General features: G+C 34.9%; 1 protein-coding gene across 3 annotated transcripts in view; it reads left to right on the top strand.

Annotated features, from left to right (window-relative positions):
- The window catches only part of UBE3A (ubiquitin protein ligase E3A), a 91,847-nt gene that overhangs the window by 60,507 nt on the left and 15,105 nt on the right, over positions 1-16,235 (top strand). For all 3 annotated transcript variants that reach the window (XM_081227090.1, XM_081227088.1, XM_081227089.1), the window contains 2 exons: positions 4,802-6,048; positions 14,616-14,760. In XM_081227090.1, the coding sequence (XP_081083216.1) occupies positions 4,802-6,048; positions 14,616-14,760 (1,392 nt within the window). The remainder of the gene's footprint in view (positions 1-4,801; positions 6,049-14,615; positions 14,761-16,235) is intronic.

Below are 16,235 nucleotides of genomic sequence, written 5' to 3'. Positions count from 1 at the left end.
GTTTCAGGTGTTGAATAGTCTGCCCCAAACTCTCTTTTTGCATAAGAATTTAAGTTAAAAATTTTATAGATTATTTTTCAAATACATATATATCATAAAATATACAGGTATGTCATACAAAAATGTCTCATTTATTGTTTTCTCAGTAGAATACCTCCTTTTATTGATACCCAAACGTTAATGAATGTTTATATTTCAAAATGCAATGTTTTTTAACTAATTTACATTTATGTCTGAAAATTCAGTTTAACATTTTAAACAAAACACCGTGTGAATAAAGTATTGGTACATTTTATGTAGAATTAGTAGAATGTCAGAATCACTTGAAGATGTTCTGAAGAGCATGTCATGCCAACAGAGGGTACGTGGGTCTAGAACGCTGCTTATCCGTAAGATAAGCCATATTTACTACATGCAAGGCAACTCTTTGTTAACAACTTTATTATTTGATGATTAGGAAACAGAGTGTCCTATGTCCTAACTGGATAGTTATTTATAATAGATAGTTACTATGTTTTGGTTACATTTTAAGAAATTAGGTGTTTTTTGTTTTTGTTTTTGTTTTATGGGCCTGGTCTCATAAGAACATATTACAATTTTTTCCAATTAAAATAGCGCGAAATAAGCTCCCAGTTAGCAGTTTCACACTCTTCAGGAAGAGGTTACTGAAGTTTAGCAGAATATGCCTAAATATCCTGAATAGAACAAACCTTAAGGATTCGTTCTTAAAGAGTTATGGCCCATAAAAGAAGGTGTTGACAGTCTGGTAACAAGGACCAAAGATTAGATTCATGGTGTGATAAAATTTGGTATTTTTGTGGTTCAGTTTTTGGAAGCTGCTCATTCACTAACCATTTGCATTTTATATTATCTTTTACTATGAAGCAAATATAAAAGCAGAGGTAGGAATCATATTAAGAAGTTTTATCTGTGTTCATTACAAGTATAAGGGTCCATTTGACACAATGAAGATAGGATTATCTACATGACTCTAAAATTATCCTCTGCTTAACTATTTGATGACAAGGCTGTCGCTCTTTTGATTAAAGGGATTAAGACTTTTGTCAGTAATATTGTTTTACCAGTACATCTTCTTAGAGTTAACAGACAAAATATATCATTTGTTCTCGTTCCTGTAAAATAACGTACCTGAAGTTAATTCAAAATGACAAAAGGTCTTTATTTGGGGTGCTATATTTTTATTTCTTCCACAGTTCGATAATTTTTACTGGCCTGTATGAAAAGAGGTCTCAAAATATTAGTAAACACTATTTTTTTTTTTAATTTGAAGGACAGTTTTATAATTTGTAGAGACCTGTATAGTCTTTGCTTGGGTAATTTGAAAATGATACTAGTTAGCTTATTTTGTACATCTGCTAATAAGAATAAATGATTTTTTTTTCTACTCAAAGTATGAGTCATATTTGTCTCATTTATCAGGAAAACAAATCCTCAGAAGTCCACCAATAGGCTCCACTTAGGTCACTGGCAGACCTGTGTCACATACCGTCCCCCAGTGCAAGTGAGGATTGGAATACTAGTGTTTAGTTTTCAGTTTCTATCACAATGGCATGTCGGGGTAAAGGTGGTGAATAGATTTGGAGTTAGCCAGCCTAAAGTGTCTGCCCAGATACATTAGAGAGCTGGAGGTTAAGAGAGCAGTTTCAGAGGATCACATTTCAGATACAGAACAATGATAGCACTTGCTTTGGAGTTAGAAGTAATCGCAATAGAAAATTTAAGCTGATACAGCCATGTAAACTAAACTGCTATCAATCAGGACACAAAAGTCTTGGGGTATTACCCAGCGTTACTCAACTTTCTGTTAGTTGAGAATGAGATCTTGTGGTTGGTCATTAGAGGTTTCATATCCTTTTGGTAATCGGTTAGTCTTACCTGTCAAACATTTGAGTACTTTGAGTAATGCCAGACATGTTTTATAGTCATAAGGGATCACACATGCACGCATGCGCGCACGCGCGCGCGCACACACACACACACATATACATTCCTAGCCACACCCCCTTTCAGGGTTTTTGAATTATCTCTGCCCAGAGCATTCATTGTTTTCTTTGCTATTAGAATTGATTTATAAAGTGAAATTTGGTTATCTTCTGTTTAAAGGCTGTTTTCACTTCTTTTATTAATGTAGTTATTTGACTACAGGATTGAAATGTTTTTACTTCTGTATTTTCATTTAAAATACAATCGTTTATGCTCCTGTTTATTGTATGCAATAAATTGTTGACTGTTAAAACATTTTATTTTATATCTAGTAATCTAATATTCATGCAAGTTATAACAAAAAATAGTGTTATTGGGTTATATTTCTCAGCTTTGGTAGGTGAAATTTTGTGATTATATAGGTTTATCTCAGAAAATAAGTGAGAGAATGTAGGGTGGGTTTGGTTTTTTTGATAACATCATGAGGGTGAGTACATTATAGCTAAGCTAATTTTAATTTTAAAATTGATAGTTTTCTTCTTCTTTTTTTTTTTAGTTGAAACTCATGGTAAGTGCCAGGGAGTTTTATGGTATGAGGTGTTGAATCAACCCATTGCCTGTTGTATGATATTCCCAAGCATTGGGATTTACTGCTCTTTGTGTTTGAATGTTTTACATTGTTTTTCACTCCATTCATTGTACTCGGTAACTTCTTTGAAAAAAGTCAAACATTATGAAAGCTCATATTAAACTGCACAAAATAAATCAACATTTGAGTAAGATGAGAACTTGGAGTTTTAGGAAACAGCATGTTAAAATTCATTTTTGTGTGTATGCTTGTATTTTCTTCTCGAGTAAGGAAAGTGTAAGAGAAGGAACACATGGAGTTTTTCTTTCTTTTTCTAATGTATTTCATGCAGTGGCACTCACCTTAAGCACTCATGCATTCTGTAACCTCCAAACTTACTCTGTTCCTCTCAGGGGAGTATATGTATAGATTTAAATTTTGTTGTTAAAGAAAATGGGAGCTGTAGGTTTATCTGGTTTTGTCTGAAAGCGAATAGTAGCAAATGTAAAAAGTCTAATGGCAAAAGCTGACAGTGGAGGCCTAAGCCACTATATTTAAAGACAGATATGAGAAGGAAGTAAAATAACTTCCAGCAAACTGCAACAAACTCTTTCACCCCTGCAATTGTCCATGGCTCCAGAGATTTTTATCTCAAAAAGTCCTTGAAGTATTGTTTGTTTCTTCTGTGATTTCATTAGAATTTTAATTTGTTAACATTACAGTAACTCTGAAAATGTGTAGTAAGTTGATATTCAGTCTGGCCTTTCAGGGCCTGCTGTCATTTTTGCCTTTTATGATGTTATTTCTTTATGGGGAAGAATGGATATAATAGAAAATCATAATAAAACTCCCATGGATTTAAATACTACAGGCTGCAAAAACAGTGGTAATATATCAGCTTAGGGGGAGATGGTCATTACTTGTATTTTAAAGACTCTGAAGGCAAGATGGGGAAAATGAAAGGCTTCTCTACTTGTAAGGATCAGCTAGAATACAATATTAAGTAGACCCCAGAAAGAACACTAGCTTATTACAAACAGTGGAAATTTGTTGCTAGCTCATCTAACAGCCATAATATTTTAGATTGGCAGAGAGTTCTTGTTCATGCAGTCATTCAGAGTTGCAGCTGTAATGGCACTCTTTTTTTTTTTTTTTTTTTGAGGTACGCGGGCCTCTCACTGCCGTGGGCTCTCCCGCTGTGGAGCACAGGCTCCGGATGCGCAGGCGCAGCGGCCATGGCTCACGGGTCCAGCCGCTCCGCGGCATGTGGGATCCTCCCAGACCGGGGCACGGACCCGTGCCCCCTGCATCGTCAGGCAGACCCTCAACCACTGCGCCACCAGGGAAGCCCAATGGCACTGTCTTTAACACACGATTTTCAGAACCATCCTGGAAGCATCATCCCATTTGCCAGAAGGAGAAAAGCATTAGCCTGAAAGTAACACTTGTCTCAAAAAGCTGGGAAAGCTGGAGAATGTGTCCAACTCTGTGCCCAGGAAGGAAAGGAAACAGATTTTGGTGACTGCGTAGTAGTCTGTTTCACTTGTCTGCTCATACGTTGCCTTCTTCCCACCCTATTGTTTTCACTGCTTTATAACTATTTCCTGTCACTGTGTAAGATTTATTCCAACCTGGCTGCAGATGGCAGTTTCTGTCAACTTCAGAGCTTATGGGAAATGATATATTAATCCTTCTCGGTCACCCACAGAATGGCCACCCTGAAAAAAAACTAAGACTTAGAAAGGAAGACTCAGAAAGGAACTAGTCTGGTTTTAGGACAAGGGCTGTTTCCAGAAGAGGACTCTGAAGAAATCTTTCTTAAAACCTTGCCTTCCTAGTCTTTTGAAACAGAGTAGTGAAATAAGGAAGAAACCTCTCAGAAAAATAGTGGTGTTTTCTGCTCTAAAGTAAAGCGAAGTTGTAAAAGGTATATTGTGATGAGTCGGCACATGATATCTTGGTTCATATTTACAGTTAAAACTGCACGTTAATATATACCATCACTGTGAAAAGAGCTTGAGCTCATTAAAAGCTATATATAAGAATACATATAGAATATTAAAAAATGAGTAAAGTTGTTAATATTAGTAGTACATTGAAAAAAATAGGTAAGCATATTTTGTTGGTTGAACCTAAGTATTAAGATACTTTTTAAAAGATTTGTAAATCATAAATGGTATTTATTACAAAATGTTTGGCAATTTTATTTTTCACTAGAACTTACTAAAAGAAAGCAAACATACATATATATTATGAAAATAAATGTTCTCTTTTTTCCTAATTTTCTAGATGTGACTTACCTAACAGAAGAGACGGTATATGAAATTCTAGAATTATGTAGAGAGAGGGAGGATTATTCCCCTTTAATTCGTGTTATTGGAAGAGTTTTTTCTAGTGCTGAGGCATTGGTACAGAGCTTTCGGAAAGTCAAACAACACACCAAGGAAGAACTGAAATCTCTTCAAGGAAAGGATGAAGACAAAGATGAAGATGAAAAGGAAAAAGCTGCATGTTCTGCTGCAGCTATGGAAGAAGATTCAGAAGCATCTTCCTCAAGGATAAGTGATAGCTCACAAGGAGATAACAACTTACAAAAACTAGGTCCTGACGATGTGTCTGTGGATATTGAGGCCATTAGAAGGGTCTACACCAGATTGCTCTCTAATGAAAAAATAGAAACTGCCTTTCTCAATGCACTTGTGTATTTGTCACCTAATGTGGAATGTGACTTGACGTATCATAATGTATACTCCCGAGATCCTAATTATCTGAATTTATTCATTATTGTCATGGAGAATAGAAATCTCCACAGTCCTGAATATCTGGAAATGGCTTTGCCACTGTTTTGCAAAGCCATGAGTAAGCTACCCCTTGCAGCCCAAGGAAAACTGGTCAGACTGTGGTCTAAATACAGCGCAGACCAGATTCGGAGAATGATGGAAACGTTTCAACAACTTATTACATACAAAGTCATAAGCACTGACTTTAACAATCGAAATTTAGTGAATGATGATGATGCTATTGTTGCTGCTTCCAAGTGTTTGAAAATGGTTTACTATGCAAATGTAGTGGGAGGGGAAGTGGACACAAATCATAATGAAGAAGATGATGAAGAGCCCATTCCTGAGTCCAGTGAATTGACACTTCAGGAGCTATTGGGAGAAGAAAGAAGGAACAAGAAAGGTCCTCGAGTGGACCCACTAGAAACTGAACTTGCTGTTAAAACTCTGGATTGTCGAAAACCACTTATCCCTTTTGAAGAGTTTATTAATGAACCACTGAATGATGTTCTAGAAATGGATAAAGATTATACTTTTTTCAAAGTAGAAACAGAGAACAAATTCTCTTTTATGACATGTCCCTTTATATTGAATGCTGTCACAAAGAATTTGGGATTGTATTATGACAATAGAATTCGCATGTACAGTGAACGAAGAATTACTGTTCTCTACAGCTTAGTTCAAGGACAGCAGTTGAATCCATATTTGAGACTCAAAGTCAGACGTGACCATATCATAGATGATGCACTCGTCCGGGTAAGTTGGGTTACTGTTTAAAAATTAGTACTAGATTAAATACCTAATGATGGGGAGACTGTGATACAGTTCAGTGAATTCATTTTATAAGTGACTCTTTGGGGGGAAAATGTATGTATATGATTATATAGTATAGGAACACATGGACTTTTTAATTGTAAATGTAAGTACTATATTTTTGTTGCTCCTGTCCAAGTTCATAAATGTTTCACAAAATATTGGTTGTCTTGTGTCATGATCACTCTCTCTTTGAAAAAGAATACATTTTCTAAATCTTGACAACTAACCCCCAAAGTTTTGTCATTCAGAAGAGAAATGGTTGTTGAAGAGCACAGAAGCAAGGGGGTTTTGGAGATACCCAATAATAAGTATGAATGTCAAGTCTTAATGGGGAGAAATGGTAGAATAAAACCACACCATGAAATAATAAGTGGTGTCTAAAAATGCCATCATGTGAAGTTGAGTATTGCATTATTGTGAGATTAATGAAGTGACCCGGGCAGGTGGTGCATGCTGCTGGTAGGAGTTCCTGTGGGGTCACGTGGAAGGTCCCTGTTTGGCACTGCCTGACTGTGGTAGTTTCTTCCTACTTAAAATATACATATGGACTACACCGGGCCTTGGAGTTGGTTGGAACTTCTGGGAAAACAGTAACTATTCCAGGAATCTTGTAATTAGTGGTGCCTGTATTATCAACCCAATCCAGGGAGATTGAACTGGGAGAATACTGAGAACACAGGTACCCACCTTCTAGTTCCCTGTTTCTCCACATGGGTTGCTTTTTGTTCACTCCTTCCCTCCACAGAAAATAAGAATTTTAGTGCCCCCATTTAAGAATGTAAGCCTGGCCAGAAGACAGAAACCAATTGCCAATCACATTGTACCAACATTTACATTTGTTATAGGGTTCTTTATCACAGGATTTTATTGTATTTATAATATTAGATGTACCTGGCATTGCTAGTTCTTTTTCATCAACTTCAAGTAAAATTTAATGGCAACTAAAATTAAGATATAGTCAGTCTTCTATACTAATAAAGGAAAAGAACCCATGACACAGATAACTAGAAAGTAATGAAATTTATTTCAAAATATATTTTAGTTTTAGAATGGATTTATCTAAATCTGAGAATTTATAAAACTAAACCAGTGAAAAAGTTGTTTGACATCTTAGAAATTTAAAAGTTGCAGAGGTTCTGTGCTTTTCTTTGTTACTGTTTTTTTTTTTTTTTTTAATACCAAATAGGTTTCTGATGTTGAAAAAAGATTCTTCACTATTTAAGCAACTCAGGCAGTTTTTCACCAGAGACAGAAAGGGGCAGTAGTTGCTTGGAGTAATTATCATAGCTTGCTTGCTTTCTGGTGCCCTTTTAATTTTACTTTAGTAGTTTTGAGCTACATGAATAACTACTGACTTAATATACTTAATAACTGATCATCACACAGCCAGCCAACTTATTTTCCATAGTTTAGCAGAATGATAGGTTATTGTATAAGGGTGTGATGATATTTTATGGAAAGCACGTTGAGGTCTATCTATGAATTTCCATTGTTAGAGCAGAACTACAAATCCCCAAACTACACATTTTATCTTTGTCTTCTTGGGTTAGGATCTTTTCATCTGTTTCCAAGAGCTGTACCTGGCCTTTAAAAGCAATGAAATTACTCTCTGTGACGTTCAATCCAGAGTTTTAAAAAATTATCTACCTTACTTAGCTGCCTTCTCAGAAATCTACTGAGCCTTACTGTCTTCCCCCACACCATCCTATTTTCCCCCGCCCAGTAAAGCAAGACTAAGAACCTACAAATGTTTAGGTGCTTCTTGTATACTTACTTTATTGTATTTTAAAAATTATCCTCTAGAATTTTGAGGAAACAACTATTTTAGTTTATAAGGATGTCCTTTGAGCAAGTGTTAGGGTAAAGTTAACTGTGAGCTTTTAAATTATGCTAACAAATTGTTTTTTTAGTGAGTTCAGCTTAATTATGTCAAAGCTAAATATTATCAATTGACCTGTTTATAAACTAGGATTCACTAGATAATATCTGTACCTGAATATTACCACTTCAGAAACCCTTTGTGTGAGGTACTTTGCTAAGCAATAGAGATGTAAAGATGAATTATGACCACTGAGGAGCTTCTTAGGGGTACACATTAAGCAGATTTTACTGCTAACTTTCTTCCTCCCTTCGTGTCCCTCCCTCCCTCCCTCCCCTTCTTTAATAACACAGTGAGAAAAGGTTAAAAATAAAAAGCATCAAAATAGGTCTTGGAAGTCAAATTGATAATCTGCCAATTTTTTTGGAAACATTCATAGCAGGTGATGATCATGATAAAGTTATAGTGCTTTAGTAATAAAAAGTAGTTTAAGGTGATCCTCTCAGGTACACTCTGAGAAGTACTAATGGATTTTCAACATCATCTTCCCCAGTAAGATCTACTTTGCCTTTTTTTTTTTTTTTTTTTGCGGTACGCGGGCCTCTCCCTGTTGTGGCCTCTTCCGTTGCGGAGCACAGGCTCTGGACGCGCAGGCTCAGCGGCCATGGCTCACAGGCCCAGCTGCTCCGCGGCATGTGGGGTCTTCCCGGACTGGGGCACGAACCCGTGTCCCCTGCATCGGCAGGCGGACTCTCAACCACTGTGCCACCAGGAAGCCCTACTTTGCCTTTTTTAAGCCTCATCTTTTTATATCACAGTTTGACAAACAAAATAAAGCCTATTGACCACTTTCTTATCACCTGCTAATTTTGAACTACAGAGTAGGGTCAGGAAGAGAAGAGGAAATGAGAAACATTGTGGTGTGCTCAGTATTAATAATTAAATAATCAAGGTTATAGGGCCTTAGACTTTAAGAGCTAAAAGGAGCCTTGGAGCTCATCTACTTGTTAGTTTATAAATGAGGCCTGGAAAATAGTGACTATTTCCTGGAAAATATGGCACTCTTTGAGTATTTCTATTGGGTCTTATTTTTCAGTTATTAATTGTAAGACTGACTAGCTTGGAGGGAGCAGTAGTAACTTAATGATTATAGATTTTTTTTATTTAAAGAAAAATATATTCCTTGCTTTCATGTACCATATAATTCAAACCAGAGGAGCAAATTGTTTCCTAACTGGAGTTTTTAGAGGAACTGTTTTTGATGACAATAAGAGTATTAGTGTTTACAATATTTTATCAAACCTAAGATATCTTACTGGTTGTAGGACACACTATTATTTTATTACAGCTAAAAAGAACAAATGCTGCCAATTTAGTTTTGAGACCCTGTCAATTTTATGTTATATCCTGATTTCAGAGATGTTAAAATATGAAAACAGAAAAGCAAATTTTAAAAATCAATGAAATGTAATATATAAGTTGTCTTTCCACAAATAGATATCAGAATCGTTTAAAAACTACCCCTACACCCTTAAATTACTGGAATATTTCTCCCTAGGACTTATTTTCACTACTTTTTGTTGTTCCGTAGGAAATAATACAGTGATAAACGGACTCAGAACTCAGCTTTCATTTGAATGAGAACGATCCTAATGTGATGAAGTTTTTACAGTATTTTGCTAATAACATTTATCTATTTGTGTGTTCTTTTAAATTATCTTTTAGATAATTTGTCATTTTTTTCTTAGACAAAACATCTTCAAGGTAAGAAGATGTAAAATTTTTTTAAATTACCTTTTATGTTAGGAAATTGAGTTGAGGGTATGAGTATTTTGAAAGACAGTATTGCTGTCTGTGAGGTGCCCCAAACTGCCTTCGTATCTGAATGAGAGATTTGTTTAAAAAAAAAAAAAATCCAAAGTTCTACCCTCTAGAGATTCAGATTAGGAGCTCTCGTGTATAGCCTAGGAATATATATTTCTGTTAGAAATATAGGTATTCTGATAAAGCCAGACTGGAAACCAGTATTTAGGAGATGGCTGTTGGTACAGTTTATATATACATATTTATTGAGGCCATTTTCATATACAATTACATGTTTAGGAACTGGCAGGCTTTAAGAGAGTGATGAGGATTGTAGGCATAGGGGTAAGGGGTGATGGTGGTATGAGACTTGGTTCAGATTAGTCAGGGCGTCCTAGAATTTTGAGTAGAGATCTAAAGACCAAAAGAAATGGCTGTGATGTAGAATTGGATAGGAAAGTCCAAAAATAAGAACTAGAACATATTAAAGGTGATAGGTACAAATGCAAGCCCTACTGCCAAGAGGTTATGCTCAATCTCTTCAAAAAATCACTCACTCATTTTTTTCTGGGCTCTGCTATACCAATACTGTCTAACCCAGTCCCCAGCATTTTCCTTGATAGACACCCTTAGTTATTATTGAAACAAAACTTGATTCCTTTACTTGTCAATTGACCTACAGTGCTTTAGGAGTAAGATTATTCTGTGCTCCTTTAGGTATGTTTAATTGTATCGTCTACATTCACTTATATTGTGCTTAATGCAATGGCCATTATAGTTTCTTAAGATTTATTCTAATTGAATTGAAGAACTTCATACCTGATTTATGTCCTTTAAGTAGAACAAGAGAGTGAAGTAGATCTACATAGATTCATCGTAAAATAATTTAAAACAATGAAACTTGTCGAACTCCTTAGTTGTTACATGTGAGGAAAATGAAACTCAGATTCTGACCTACAGAAATTAATAACAGAATTGGAAGTAAAACTCAGGGTTCCTGATCTCACAGGCAGATGTGATTATGTGATTTGGCTGTTACTCAGACATCTAAACTTTATATTTAACATAAACAACTTTTCCTCATCTCTTTATAGAGAAATGAAAAAAACTAAATATATCCAGGTAATCTAAAAATCTCATTCCAGTCAATAGTTTTAATGTACTCACTAGCAAAGTATTTAAACGTAGATTCTAGTAAGTTGACTGAAGTAGTTTAAGCCAGCCATTCTTATGGATCCTAAGCATTCTTAAGTATTAGAGAGGTCTGTTTTATCTGAATACTACTACTTCTACTTAAATATCCATACCATTAAGGTATTTTTTTTTCGACTGTGAATCAGGATACATTTGACATAATCTGTCTTTTGCCAGTCTCCATATTAAATTAATACAAAGTGTACCCTACTTTAAGAAAACCTATATGTAAAAATCCAGGTCTGTGTACTAAATGAATTTAATTAAAGGATGCATGCAAATTCTCCTCTTTCAGACTGTTCATTGACATATTCTTCCAATTTCCAAATATTCTCCTGCCTTCAAGATAACTTTTGATTAAAAAAATTCAATTTTAAATGGTATGTGTCTATTACATAAAGTGATATGCCTTTACTATTTAATTCTTAAGTCTTCTCTAATTGAACAATGAATTAGAAGTGCTTGTTTTTAAGGAAAATAAAAATAAGTGCAGTCCGTTAATAATGGCCTTTGTCAAAATAATTATTGCTAAATTTTGTTATGTGTTTGTTACCACAAAAGTAATTTTTATAAAAGATAGGCTACTGATGTCATAAATTATACCATATTTTATAGAACCATGTAGTATATCTGAGAATGATAATCTAAAATAAATAACAATGGGAAATTTTCACCCACGGAATTTGGTTGCAGTCTATTTTTCAAATCATTCTTTCTACGAATATTTACATTTGAATATATCCTGATTCTAAAAATAATATATATTTATTGTAAAAAAAAGATTGAAATATACAGAAGAGCATAACAATGAAAATCACTCAATATTTTAAAAAAGATTGTTGCTAGTCATTGAGTAGAGGCAGTAAAGCATAGTAAAGAGCTTGCTGCCTGGTCTAGAATTTCTGTTCTACCATTTACTGACTGACTTGAGCAAGTTTATGAATCTCATTACTTCAGGGTATGCATCTGTAAAATAGGGTTAATAATATTACCGACCTGATAAGATTCTTATGAAAATTAAGTGAGTTGATACGTGTAAAGTGTCCTGGCATATTAAGTGCTATATATTGTTTTGTTGTTAATACCGGAATATTTTTGTTCCATTATAGCTGAGTCGTTAAATTTTCAGCCAAGCCTGAAAAAAATTTGAGAGCCAATAAAATAAAAGTAATAATAAGAGCTAGTATTCATAAAGAATTGTTGTGCAGGGAATTCATCTTTGCTTCACATACATTAACTTATTGATATATTTTTATGCTCATTTTACAGATGAAACTAAAAGAGATAAAGTGGCTTGTTTATAATTATAATAATAGAACATATTGCATTAAATTCTTTTGGCATTCAAGGTGTAGAATGGAGTGCAGATTGGTGGGAATGGACAGAAATGTAATATTTTATTAAGAGTGAAGATAAATTTGCTTCACTTGTGATACGAAGTGTCTTGTGTGGAGCTAAGACTAGAACACGGGGCCTCTGAATCCTTTAGAAACTACATCAAATCCTTTAAAAAGTATCAGTCACATTGACACAGAGTCAGCTCTCAGTTATGAATGTTAGTGAGGAAGAGATACAGGACACATAATTAAATAACAGATAATTATTTTTTTCCACCTTGGAATAGCTGTACCTGATAGAAGCAGGTTTGTCTTTGTGTTGTAAGGGTGTACATAAACATTGATGTACATTTCTATAACACCTAGGCAGGTGGAAACTGGGAGAAGGAAATTAGCAATGCGTTTCATGGCAATATGGGATATTGGCCTGATGGGTAAACCACATTTGAGCTAAGATGATAATTCTGACTTAGTCCTTGGAATTCTTTATAGCCATTGACTTGATACAGTTTTCCAACTGGAACTATTTTTTTTCTCCTAAGTTATTTTCAAAATTTGAGACTAGGCTATAAAATCAAATTGATAATTTTTTGTTCAAAGAGCAGAGGTGTTTTAAAAGGTAACAATATGATGTGTTATCTTAACAATATCACCCACTCTAGAACTCTTTCTCATACATTCTTTCCTATTAAGCCTTCACAACTTTGCAGTGTGAAGAATACCATCCTAATTTTTTCCCCCTTTGCAGATGAGGAAACAGGCTCAACTGAGTTCCTTGCTAAAATTTAAAGGTTAAAAAATTTTGTTAAGTGACAGTTGGGACTGACTCAATCTTTCCACAGCGACACTGTCTCAAAGATAAATTATCTTAATACAACTTGGCATAAAAATGATTTTGCAAATGGTAGATACCACTGTTATACGGGATAGACATTCCTTAAAGCTAAAGATTCTAAATTCACAGAATCATAGAATGCAAAAGTCGAAGATATCCAGGAGATCATTTTGACCTTTGTTCAAATGTTTTTGATTGCCCCTAGTAAGAGATATTTTACATAGCATTCCAGTACTCATATGCATATCTGCCTGTACATATAATTGAAGCAAAAGTTTCACAGAACAGTAGGTGCCAGTACTATGTGGAATGCATTCTGATTTTTTCCCTTATTTGGTTTGCATTAAATGGATTGGACTACCCACTAATGAATTGCAGTTGGCAGCTTGAAAAACATTGATCTAGGGCAACTGACCTGAATCATGAATTTGTGAGATTTTATTTTATTTTTTATAGACACACTAGAATGTACAAAACAGTGCTGTTACTTAAAGTAATTACTTTAGGACTGACTATAGTACACTTATTCTGATGATGTTTGCATTGCTCAAAACCATTCTAAAGATTCTAGTTGGAATAGTTGCAAAAACCTGAACACGCTTAAATATATTCTGTTTTGGCAGATTTAAAGTCACTTTAGCAAATAAGGTGGATGATCAGTCAGGCATGCTGTTAGTAAATTTCAGACACATAACAAATTGCAGTATAAATATTTCACATTAGAATACAGTGTTGATTTTATGATTAATCTCAATAACTGAGAGCAATCATATTATTCTATAGATACAAAGTATTTGGTAAAGATTTATAGTTGAAGAAATGTTGAAACTGGGGTTTGATAACTGTTAGTAAGAAGTTAAAGAGTAAGGATATAGGCAAGTATATGTCTCATCTGCTTTCAAAAAAAAGTGGATATAAAATATGTTCTAATCCATTAAAATGGTAATTTGTACCCAAGGTGCTATTAGGAGACCATAAACTGCTTCCCTAAATGTATTTTTCTTAATTGAAATTGTTTTATTTATGGTTTAGTAGATATTAAGACTTAATTCTTGAGTTTCTATTCTAGTAAACATAAAGAACTACAAGTGAACAGTTTTGAAGTCAAACTTCTATATGCCGTTGTTTTCCCTGAAATAATTTGAGTAGTTACTCAGGCATTTTTGTTATCTTGACTTTTTTTCCATGTCCTAATCTTACTGCCCAGGTTTGTTATATACATAATTAACAGAAAACCTAATTCTGATTTTCTACTGTATGTTAATTTCATTACAGATCAGTAGTTAGAAAGTAACCCTTTTAGAATTCTATGCCGGTTTTTCTTCTGTCCTATTTTTCCATTATCTATGAGACTGAATCTTTGCCTTCACTGGCTTTTTACCAGTTTGCTTTCTGTTTCCATTTAAAATATATCAAAAGTGTTATCTTTTATTTGCTCCCTACCCCTACACCTTATTTTTAATTTTCTTTCATCCTAATACTGGCATTCACCTTTTCACTTTATCTTTTCACTCACTAGCTAGAGATGATCGCTATGGAAAATCCTGCAGACTTGAAGAAACAGTTGTATGTGGAATTTGAAGGAGAACAAGGAGTTGATGAGGGAGGTGTTTCCAAAGAATTTTTTCAGCTGGTTGTGGAGGAAATCTTCAATCCAGATATTGGTAAATATTTTAGTGATGTGATCATGGTGTCATATCTTTTTGAATTAAGAATTTATTTACCTAGGTTTATAAATATTTTCAGTTACGAAGAGCAACAGAAGGAGATTTTGGTATGGATTACCTAGAGTCACAGATAATGACTGAATTTGTGGACTTTGGGGATTGATCCTGCATCACTCTTTTATTCAAGTTCTTATTTAGATAACTTAGACAAATATTTTATTTTCTAGTTTTTGGCCACATTGGGTCTTTGTTGCTGCGCCTGGGCTTTCCTCTAGTTGCGGCGAGCGGGGGCTACTCTTTGTTGCCGTGCGCAGGCTTCTCATTACGGTGGCTTCTCTTGTTGCAGAGCATGGGCTCTAGGTGCGTGGGCTTCAGTAGTTGCAGCATGCAGGCTCACTAGTTGTGGCACGCGGGCTCAGTAGTTGTGGCTCGTGGGCTAGAGCACAGGCTCAGTAGTTGTGGCACACGGGCTTAGTTGCTCCATGGCATGTGGGATCTTCCCGGACCAGGGAGTGAACCCATGTCCCCTGCATTGACAGGTGGATTTTTAACCACTGTGCTGCCAGGGAAGCCCCTGGAAGGTGGATTCTTAACCACTGGACCACCGGGGAAGTCTGACCCATAGCATTTCTGAGACAAGAGTTCCATTGAATAATGGTCTGAAGACTGTTGAGATTGTCTCACAAGTGTATCATGCTTCAAAGTTTGGAAACACTGGCTGATATCAAATTAATTTGGTTTATTTGCTACAGGATTTCTTGGGCTTAATATTGTAATGTTTTTCCAAACTTTTGAACTCCAGAACCCTTCTTCCATCCTGCATCTAATAGTATTTGCTTCCCAGAAGAGTTTTCATTGAACACAGTTTGGGAAAGACTGATCTATAATATATCAGTCTAAAAGTGAAGAATTTGGGTCTCACTGATAGACAAAGTAATAGACAAACTTGGCAAAGTAGAACAGGAAAAAGACAACAGCTTCTTAGGTAGTATACTATTGTATAATTCTGATCTGATTCAATTTCTACAGTATAACTAGTTGATTACTGGGTTTGCTTACTTTTAAAATTGAATGCATGACAGTTACAGGAAAAGAATTTCTCAAAAGCTACCATCATAATTGTGAAGAATGTGGCAGAGAGTATACAGATCATTTCCCTTAAGCTTTGAGAATTGAACCATTAAAGTCTATTGATTCTCAGTATGTACAGTGAATTGACTTTTCTGTAATTGTTCTTAGTCTACTTGCAAATGAAAATAGACATTTTGAGTTCATGACATAAATAAAATAGTTAAGACTTTGTATTTTAGCTAATGTTTGTTAATCAGAAAGCTATGCCATTTTGTATGTAATTCATTCAAGGTAAACCTAGACACATAGAACCATGCCCTTTTAGAGATAGAAAATTTATGAGCTTCATAAATTTGGTAAACTTTGGCTGTAGGTTCTGGTGTATCTAAAAAAGTTAAACA

Source organism: Mesoplodon bidens (genome assembly GCF_964165515.1).
Source record: "Mesoplodon bidens genome assembly, chromosome: 3".
NCBI lineage: Eukaryota > Metazoa > Chordata > Mammalia > Artiodactyla > Ziphiidae > Mesoplodon > Mesoplodon bidens.
Note: the sequence above shows the minus strand (reverse complement) of the source record. Positions and strands in the feature narration are given on the sequence as shown.